Source organism: Terrapene carolina, unplaced genomic scaffold (assembly GCF_002925995.2).
Source record: "Terrapene carolina triunguis isolate 2854851 unplaced genomic scaffold, T_m_triunguis-2.0 Scaffold629, whole genome shotgun sequence".
Lineage (NCBI taxonomy): Eukaryota > Metazoa > Chordata > Testudines > Emydidae > Terrapene > Terrapene triunguis.
The window spans coordinates 18,987,055-18,997,391 of record NW_020664980.1 but is presented as its reverse complement, the minus strand read 5'-3'; the positions used below and the strand labels follow the sequence as shown (position 1 = coordinate 18,997,391).

Here is a 10,337-nt window from a genome sequence, read left to right as displayed (position 1 = left end):
GCCACTCTTCCGAATCGGCGTACGCTGCCCACCCTCCCACCGAGCCCCGCTTGTGCGCCACAGCTGGATTTGGCCCCACAGCATCATGTCCATCTGACAGCTCTCAGCCACTGCCCCGGCTCTGGCAAAGGGAGGGGAAGTCTGCTCAACCCTGCCTTGCTAGAGCATCAGGGCTGAGCAGGGACCACCGTGGGCCCAGGGAGAGCAGAGGAAAGCTCTCCCGCCTGTCTACACCGCATCCTGGGCTGACTCGCAGGGGGCGGGGTGAAGAGGCGTCGGCCGTACCGGGATGACGAGGATATTTCTCTGCAGGAAGATCTCATGGGCTGCTGGTGTGGTGGGGCCGTTGGCAGCTTCGGCGATAATCTGTGAAGCACAAATGGAGGCACAAGGCAGCCAATGCCCAGAGGAGGTGGACACGGGGCTGCAGTCGCGATGACCTTGTTCCCGCCTCTCAACAAAGGTTATTTCTAGCAGCCCTTCCCAAGGGCACTGAGCACCAGCAGGCAGCTACTGCGGGGGCTGCTCAGGCTGCGCCACCAGCAGACCAGATTGGTAACTGACCAGAACCTGAGGGCTGCCCAGAGTTTGTGTACAGTAAAGACAACTGCAGACCTAGGGCCTAGAGCGACCTGCTCCACCGTGAGCCACATGGAGATCATGCCTGCTGGGACCTGGCGTCTCCATGGGCTGCACCTGGCCAGCAGGCCCATGCTTGGGCTACCCCGACGTCCTGCATTTGTTTTGTTGCCTAGTGGAGAGTGACAAGACCTCCATGTGCAGGGGATACGGATCTCCTTCCCCCTCCGAAATGTCTCTCCCCACCTGTGGTTTCCTGACCCTTTTCTCGCCCTCTGGCAGTGCCCTAATGTCTGAACTGGGGCTGAGGGTTAGTTGCGGAGAGGCTGCTCTACCAGCTCCCCACTCCCTCCCAGCACAGTGAGACGTGAGGGGTTGACTCACCGCACACGCTTGATTCCACTCGGGTTTCCATAAGGAACTTTGACCATGGCAGCCGGTGCCTGGACGCCGTAACAGTGACTCATCACCTCTGCCTCATGCTCCAGCACCATGGGAATGCTTATCTGTATTCAAATGAACCCATCTGCCCATATTCCCTCTGCACAATCGCAGCGAGGAAGGGCCGGCTCAGAGTGCAAGGTGCTGCACGCTGCGTGTTGACAGTGAGTCTAAACTGGGTCGTTTATATACGGAGGGCCAAATTCTGCTCCCCGGTACCTGGGGCAGCTCCCATTAATTCGGGCTCTCCTGCATGGGAGAGCGTTCTTTGCACTGCGTACCTTGGCTTGGACCCGATGCGCGTTCTCCTTCGTGAGCTGCTTCTCGATAGCAGCTGGGATGAGGATGTCACAAGGTACTTCCAGGACGCTGCCTTCGTAAGGCTCTGCTTTTGGAAAGCCGACGATAGTGCCATGTTCCTGGAACGCCAGGGACAATTCAGCAGTGTCCAGCCAGGCCTGCAAAGCCAGCAGCTCCTCTGGGGGGAGGGATAGCTCAGTGGTTTGAGCACTGGCCTGCTAAACTCAGGGTTGTGAGTTCAATCCTTGAGGGGGCCACTTAGGGATCTGGGGCACAAATCACTACTTGCTCCTGCTAGTGAAGGCAGGGGGCTGGACTCGATGACCTTTCGGGGTCCCTTCCAGTTCTAGGAGATAGGTATATTTACTTATTCTACAAGTGGCTCACAGCTGCACCACAGCACCCTGCCATGGCTGGCTTGTGCTGGCCTTTGTAGACGCCTGAGCCATAATCTAGAGAGGAGAGGAGAGGAGCAGCCCACGCCCCACATTTCTTCTGCATCTCAAACTAGGCTGGACACTCCCCCCCTGCCCATTAAGACCACATTTTTGTGGGTCTGGATTGAACCTACCATCTTATAATCTTGTAGTTCCTTGGGATGGATCCCACTGGAATTGTAAATAGCACCATCCACCTCCCCGACACACACACAGCATGCTCCGTGGCGGTGCAGGTACCTCATGGTGTGCAGGCCCGTGTTGCCAAAGCCCTACAAGAAAAGAGGTCAGAGAGCCGCTAAGTGGGGGAATCCAAACACACTGGGATTTCCACACTGGGGCCCTTTAAGGTGTTTGGAGCTGGGCACTACTCGCTTTGGAAATGCCTAGCAGCCATCTCATGGGAGCCAGTGGCAAGGGCACTCTGGACCGTGTGGGCTAACGAGATTCCATTAATGAGACTCAGTCTTTGGAGGGCTGATGGCTACTCAGCAAGTTCTGGCACTGTAGGTGCCCCATGGTGGGTGAAGGGACCAGTCACGCAGCAGCCTAGGCGTTTACAATCACTTCCCCGATTTGCACTCATTGCACTCCTCAGCAGGAAGCTAGAGTGTTCTATTTTACCAGAAAATGGACCCAGACCAACTCCTGCAATGGGCTTTCCCCCTGGATGGTCAAGGCAGGCTAGACATTAGCTGAAGGTTAGGCAGATCTTTTATCCTCCTATGCTGGTTCAATTAACTTCCAAGAAACCAGAGGGAGGAAGAATTCTTGCAGGTAAGGGAGACCTCGTAATGGTGAGGTTCTTGGCTATTAGCAAGGATGCACCGGGATGCGGTCTCCAGCCCCTGTTTGCCAGAAGCTGGGAAGGGGAAACAGGGGATGGGTCACTCAGTGATTCCCTGTTATCTTCATTCCCACTAGGGCACCTGGCATTGGCCACTGTCAGCAGACAGGATACTGGGCTAGATGGACCTTTGGTCTGACCCGGTACGGCCGTTCTTATGTTCTTCCCCTTAAGGCAGGTGTCTTCCCCCCCGCCCCCGGATCCTAGCTCAGCTGCTGGCCAGGATCAGGTTCTTGAAGCAAAGCTGAAAACCAATTTTTTATTTAGCAAAAACAACTTCCACAGAAAAACTATAAAGGTGAAGCAGCCAAGGGCCTCTCCTCTCCTCTGCTCCATTAGCCCAGTAAGTTAATTAGAAAGTGTTCACGATCCCTTTGGAGATTGCTCAGAATAGCTAATTCAATAGAGGTGACTCCTGGAGCCATCACTTCCTTGTACAATCTCAGCTCGGCTGGCGGAGTCCTGTGGCCCGAGGCACAGAATCTCATAGGTCACAGCATATTTCTCTTGAACTGAAGCAGCAGCTGGGAGACAGCCAGCTTCAAGTCCCACGGAAAGGGAGCTCCATTAGTAATGAGTAATTAGGGAAGAAAAACCAATGTCCAGCAGCAGCCCGTTCCCCGCCCAGCAGCACTCCCATACAGGTAGTCACCCTGCACAAAGCCCTTCATTTCAGACGCTGAAGAAACGGGCGTGTGCTTGTCACACAGCTAGACACACCCATGCCCTGGACGCAAATGGACACAGTGCAGCTGTCACAACTGTCAGCTGAATGTGAAAGAGACCAGGCTTAGAACACCCCAGGAACAACAGCCTAATGACCAACCCTGTCTTTTCAGATTCATCACCCACCAAATTCCAGCCCAGAAACCTCAGGGTGCTAAATGAATCATAGAATCATAGAATATCAGGGTTGGAAGGGACCTCAAGAGGTCATCTAGTCCAACCCCCTGCTCAAAGCAGGACCAATTGCAATACAGGTGAGCCACACCTTCCTCAGTTGTTGATTAAAACATGACAAATGTATTCCAACCAGACCTCAGCAGCTCCTCCAGAACAACCCCATCCCTGCTTGGCAGTACAGATGCTAGGTCTGACCATGCCCGTTTCGCTCCTGCACATAGGCTACCGCGCGTTTGCATTTGTGGTATTAGTAAAATACTGTAGTACCTTGCCTAGAATGGACCATGTAAAGCAGGGGGTGTGCCGGTAAGTGAAGGGACCTCTCCAATTCAACACTGAGTATGGGAACATGAGTTTTAGCATGTTATGTTTTCAGGACCCCAGTCTTCCTGCAGTCTGAGAGCGATGGGCATCAGCGACTGGAGGGTCAATCCGCAGAGTCGCTACGCAGCTTCGGTGTGATCTTGCTGACAGGCTCTCCTAGGTACCACAACGTGGTGAGTAGAGAAAGGCCTGGAAGTCTGACAACACTGTCCATACACTTGGGTAGGGCACAGCAGGCTCCGAAAGACATGCCGACTATGTTCACACTAGAAACATACAGCGGCACAGCTGCACCCTCAGCCTCAAAGGAAACCTGCACAACAGATGAGCCTGGGAACTTCAATTCATAACTCTGCTAGACACAAACTCATGGACTGAATAGACACTGGATTTATGGCTTATTACAACAATCTGTGACCCACTCAACCCTGCCACCCCTCCTTTCTCCCCTATGACTGGGGAGACGTTAACAGGCCACTTCACCTTAAACCGTCTCTTGAAATGTGTGTTAACTACTTATGCAAAAAAAAAAAAAAAAAACCTTACTATGTTAGTCTATAAGGTGCCACAGGACTCTTTGCTGCTTTTACAGATCCAGACTAACATGGCTACCCCTTTGATATTTATGCAAAGCAAATTTGTTCCACCTCGTCTTTAACTGTGCCGCTCGGAGCACCTTTCCCAGACCCGCAGAAGGGCTCTGTGTAGCTTGAAAGCTTGTCTCTTTCCCCAGCAGAACTTGGTCCAATAAAAGACATTACCTTCCGCACCTTGTCTCTTATACACCGCTACCCCAATAGAACGCGGCCCGATATAACACGAATTCGGATATAACGCGGTAAAGCAGCACTCTGGGGGGGGAGGAGGCTGCGCACTCCGGCAGATCAAAGCCAGTTCGATAGAACGCGGTTTCACCTCTAACGCGGTAAGATTTTTTGGCTCCCGAGGACAGCGTTCTATCGGGGTAGAGGTGTACCTGCATATGGTCAGGCACAAGGAGAGCCTGTGTACATCGGTTCAGAAGGAACACAACCACGGGACACAGAAATCACAGGACCAGAGTGAACTTCCTACAACAGAGTCCAGAGATGCTCTTTTCCTGAGCTTTGACTAGGGAGACTCAGCTCCCCGGCCACAGGCTGCTTCATCATCCTGGAAAGCTTTTTGTCAGAGGACTGGGTGAGGAGGGACTGTGCGCGTGAGTAACGCTGCCAGAGGCAGTCGGCACATTAGCACTGGACTCTCCAGGCCACTGTGATGAACCCAGAGCTCAGGAGCTGTAAGTGCTCCATTGCCATTTGGCAGGACAAATGCTATGACATCCAGCAGGACAACGCCGGGCTGATGCAGGCAATGTTTGGAAAAATAAACAACCGAGCTGGATCAGCAGAGTCGGAGCGTAGCGGCATTTGGCAAGGAGTGAGTCGGCAGCACCAGGAGAAGAGGGCAGAGCTATCGGAGACACACAAGAGGGAAGCATTTCACCATGGTTCCAAGGCAGGCCCTGAACTGGGATCTGCAGGGAAGGTGGAGAGAGATGCAGAGAAGGCAAGCTGCCAGGTTGACTGCACACAGACACATCTGGCTAAATCAGGCTTCCCTCACCTCTCACCCAGCACAGAGACCTGAGGACACCAGCCCTACAGCGGCTCAGGTTAGACAGTGGGGATTTGGAGACAGACCCACCAGGGTGGAGGCACAGAGTTATGCAACATGTTTGATTTTCCAAGGTGCTTAGCACCCAAAGCTCCCACGGACTTCAACAGCACTTGTGGGTACTTTTCCCCTCTGAGAATCGGACCCTGGCTTACATGCAAAGCCCTGAGAACTCCCGGATTCCATGGAATTCTCCCCGTGCCACAGAATCATGCTCCAGAATCTCAGCTTTTTTTTTTTTTAAAAAGATGTTTCCAGCCCTTATGGTTGCCGAGATAGCCTTGAAAACATGAGCCGAGTGTAACCGATGCAGTCCGAGTACCTACAGTCTGCAACTGCTGCCTGCCTGAGTCTGCAGAGAGCCTGAAACAACAGCTCTAAGAAGTGCTAACCACCCCATTCATTTGAAACTGGGACCTGTGGACTCCATAGTTCCATAATATGGCAGATTCCCAAGATGCAAAATTCACCATTTTTGCTCTAGCATTCACCATTTTGCTGTGGCTGGGCACCTGGTATTTTGTTCACCGTCTCCCTGCCCTGCTGGGACCTGCTGTAGCTGTATCTTTCACTGCAGATGTCCTCAAAAGGGGAAGCAGGATTACAGCACGTGCTCTCTGCACAATTCCACAAATCCAAGCGCAGGGGTCAGGAGGCTAGAGCTGCCAGGGAGCTGACCCGCTGAAGCTAGCTCCAAGCCCCACTGCTTCCCTGGTTCATATGGAGAGAAGAAGGAGATTCATCCATGAGCCATCGCTGCATGTTTGAGCGGGCTGCGGAGCGTGGGAATGAGAGGTGCCTGGCAGCAGAACATATGAAAATCAAAGAGAAAGCCCTGAGATTTACTGAAGAGCATTATATAAAAGCTAGGGATTAGTTATTACTATTAAGTTAACACTGGTGTAGTGGTTATCACAAAACGTAGGGATTCCTGCAGCAGACTCTGGTCCCGCACATGGGGTCTTGCTTATTTCTGCAGGTACCGGACACGTGAACCTGGGAGGGGCATAGCTGCAGGCCCCGAACTCTGAGCATCTGGCCTTAGTGTGTAACCAACATGCAACCAGCTACTACGACATGCTTTGTTCCCAAGGTATTAAATGTGCAGCAAGCTGCACTGGGATGTTCCACGGCTAACACAGGACGCTGCACCAAACCACAGCACAATTCACAGAGCCGCAGGGGGTCAGCTGTTGAGGCCAACTGTCTTCCCATCTGGAGACGGGCTGTGTTCTCAACGGCGGACGGGAGGCTGGGAGATAAACGTCAGGCAGCATTGCTGGAGCTGAGCCTGAAAGACAAAGTCTCCTTTGTCGACATGGACGGAGGATGCGAAGCAGCTGAATTCTGCTGGGAACGGAGCGATGGCGACAGTGAAGACCACAAGAAAACAAGCCTAGTTTACAATGTTATGGCTCTGCCCAGTGCTTACCTGCAACGCAAAGGTCTTGCCAGGGAAACCAGGGCTCAGGCCAACGAGGTTCATGTAGAGAGTGTTGTTGATGTAGTTCTCAATCCCATGCAACAGACCACGGCCTGTGGCGGAGACTCGCCCATGGATTCCTCCCTGACTAATAGGCTTCCCTGTCACACAGGCATGGGCATTGATATCCTACAATTCCAAACAGAAGAGCAAAGGTCAAGCCCGCGTCTTGCTCGACTGGTCCAGGGAAAACAAGGCCCATTAGAGTTCAGACTTTCCACAGGCCCAGCCCAGTCAAAGATAAAGCAACTTTACTGTCAGCCCCATTTTAGTACCAGACCCAGCTAGTCTGCCCCACCCCAGCCTCAGTGGGAGGCCACCCCACAAGCCATGGGAACGTACCACCTCCCAAAGGAAGCAGCAGTTGCTCAGCTTGCCGTAGAACAAGCCAACATTACCTTGTAGCCGAGAGTGCGGGAGTAGGTGTCGGCAATCCAGGACATCTCCTTTTCCCCTGTATTTATGTCAGGAGCAGCAACGTCAGTTCCAGGCCCTGCCAGGGAGAACAGATCTGTCAATTCTGGTTCCTTCTCAATTCGGTCTCTTTGTTCAAACAGATCACAGCACCTGCACTTCTGAAGGGCCCGGGGATTACAAGGCCAGCTGAACCCAACGCACTGTTGCCTTTAGACGTAGCTAATGATCTTCCGTCTGCAACATGGCATTTCCGGTCCACTCCAGTCACAGCCTCACTGCCCCTGGGCTTTGCCCTGACTCTTCCCAACCGTCACACACCCATGGTGACTCCAAGATTCTTTGCTGTGTGACGACTCTCCCTTGATCCGTGTGTGTCACACACCGAGGGAGAAGGAACTACGAAGCTTCAGATCCCACACACACACCCCTGGCTGAAAAGGCCGGGGGAATCTCGATGGAACGCAAAGGTCACAAATCAGTGGTCTGGTATTGTGTTATCTGTATGACCAGATCGCCTAGGAACCCAGCCAGGGACCAGGACCCCCTGTGCTAGGTGCTGTACGAACACAGAACAAAAAGACGGGTCTTCTCCTGGACGCTCTGCAGTCTAAGTGTACGACAGGTGAAAACAAGACAATATCGCTCAACGTGACAAGCAGTGGCCCCAGCACACCTGCTGACTAGCCACTTGGTTCTCTGCTGGGTCCTTTGCCTACCTGCAAAGCAGTCATTTTTCATACAGCCCTGGAGGAAAATGTGGGAAGGAGCCAGCCTCACCTATAAATCCCTTCTTGGCCATTTCAACCGTAAACTGCCTTGTTATTTTCTCCAGCTCACCTTCCTGTGCAAGAACATCAACATTCAGCCATTACTGGGGCCCCCGAAAGAAAAGCGAATACCTGAGGTATGGCAGCCAGCAGGGGCCATATGCCTGTACAGGGGCAGCGTGTTCTGATGTCCACAAAGCTTCGAACATGGCTGAGGCGCTGCAGGAGTTAATGCAACTGGTGCTGTACAGAACCGGGGCGCCCTGTTAGACTGACGTGGACAACGAATGCATGCTTGGTCGCCTCTGCCCAGCCCTTCAGCCCAACTCTAACTCACAACTTGCCCCGACACACCTGCTGGTACAGCTCCAGCCCCAGCCCCAGGCCCAGCCCCGCAAGCGTGTCTTTTGTCACCCGCCTGGCTGAACATACTGAATCAAAGCTCATCAGCTCTTTCTCCCCCAGAGCTGCTTTTCACAGCCACTGGAGAGAGCTGCTCCCCAGCAATGCCTCTTCCTCGCTTGTCAGAGTGCATTGCTAGGAATGGCTGCAGGAATCCCGTGCAAATGGAGCGTGAACAATAAAAAGGAAATAATGCCAACTTACTGAATACTTCTTTGGATCAATCTTCACGCCAGCCATGGCACCACCAAAGGGAACATCTGAAATTCATCAGGCACCCAGATCAGTGACAGGCACCCCGACGTCCTGCCCTAACGCACCCTTTTGTTATGAAGCAGGGCTGTGCGAGTGACTGCCCCAAGTCTGCTGGGGCATCGCTCCAGAAGGGGAGCTAACCCAACGCACAGGAAGTACGGTTGGTAACGAGAGCACAGGGCCAGACCCCCATGCCACACTAACCTGTCACTGCCTCCATAACTACATCTGTAAGGCCCAGGTCCTAAACGAAGAATGGCTAGTGAACCTGTACCTGTCACAATCACCACCAGCAAGGACTGACTCCGTGACAACCAGGAGACACAAGATGTATTTCATGAGTGAAACCCCTGTGACAGGACCTCCGGGGTACAACCTGGGACTGTGGGACTGCTGTGCCCCCTTAACTCGCCAGCCTGGGCTGTCTCACACATTGCTACGCCAGTGGCAAGTAGCCAACCCCTCCAGGCACTGTTATCACTCAGCCATCAGCACATGGAGCCCACACCCAGGTAAATTGCATGAAGGCTCCCTTGAGCCACTCATGAATTATACAGAGAGACGCATCAGCAAATCACCCCCGCCCCCAACCTTGCACCTCAGAAATATACCATCTCACACTGCTCAAGACTCCCTTGGACAGCGCAAGCTCATTAATTAGTTTGCCACTCCAACAATGGATAGTGGACGTACACCAGCCCTTGTTAACCTACTCCCACTCCAGCACTCACGTTTTTTCACAGTTTTTCAAGATAGAACAGAATTCCTTGATCCCACCACTCAAGAGGATTGGGGGCATCATCACGCACTTTACATAGCACAGTACATCTTGGCTAACACACACCGATCATGGTTACACGCGGCACTTTGAGAACAGGGCTCATTATCAAAGCACAGCATGAGCTCTCCTAGGTGATAGAAGTCTGGCATTCCACGAGCACCACCACCCCACTGACAGAGCCCACCGGGCGCCTTCCCAGCTCTCACTGACTTACCCACCACCGCACATTTGTATGTCATTAAGGCTGCCAGGGCTTTTACATCATCAATGCTAATTGACTCCGAAAACCGAACCCCTGGGGAAAAGCAGAGAGACAACAAATGAAGGAGACCTGCATATCCAGCAAGACAGTGGCACAGAGGAGAGTCAAAAAGGGCCCAACGCTGTGGCCAGCCTCTCTGCAACGGCAGCACCTAGTCACAGCTCAGACCGGCCATCGCTCAGCTCCACTTGTTCCTCTCAGGTGCTCTGAGAAAGGAAGGTTATTGCACGGGCACCAGACACCATCCAGATACAGCTGCTCAGGTTTCATTTAGCAACCTGGAGGTGGTGGAGTGTTTCCCCGCCAACACTCTTCTCGTCTGAATGGCTCATGGAGAAGTAAGGTGGGTAACCGGCACCCTGCCCTGGCAGTGTTAATGATCAGGGACGCTGCAGCGCCTTTAGCATCAACCCGGCGGGAGCGTTAATGGAGGGAGAGGCTGGGCAGGGGAGGCTGTGCTGGGCTCGGGCCTGCCCCCCTTAC

General features: G+C 53.2%; 1 protein-coding gene across 1 annotated transcript in view; it reads right to left on the bottom strand.

The window, feature by feature from the left end:
- LOC112120040 (glutamate dehydrogenase, mitochondrial-like) overlaps positions 1-10,337 on the bottom strand; it is a 14,486-nt gene that overhangs the window by 3,586 nt on the left and 563 nt on the right. Inside the window, exons 2-9 of the mRNA XM_026659519.1 lie at positions 9,807-9,887; positions 8,761-8,816; positions 8,165-8,228; positions 7,369-7,463; positions 6,920-7,099; positions 1,892-2,029; positions 1,302-1,439; positions 286-366 (exon numbers count right to left, since the gene is read on the bottom strand). Coding sequence (XP_026515304.1) covers positions 286-366; positions 1,302-1,439; positions 1,892-2,029; positions 6,920-7,099; positions 7,369-7,463; positions 8,165-8,228; positions 8,761-8,816; positions 9,807-9,887 — 833 coding nt within the window. The remainder of the gene's footprint in view (positions 1-285; positions 367-1,301; positions 1,440-1,891; positions 2,030-6,919; positions 7,100-7,368; positions 7,464-8,164; positions 8,229-8,760; positions 8,817-9,806; positions 9,888-10,337) is intronic.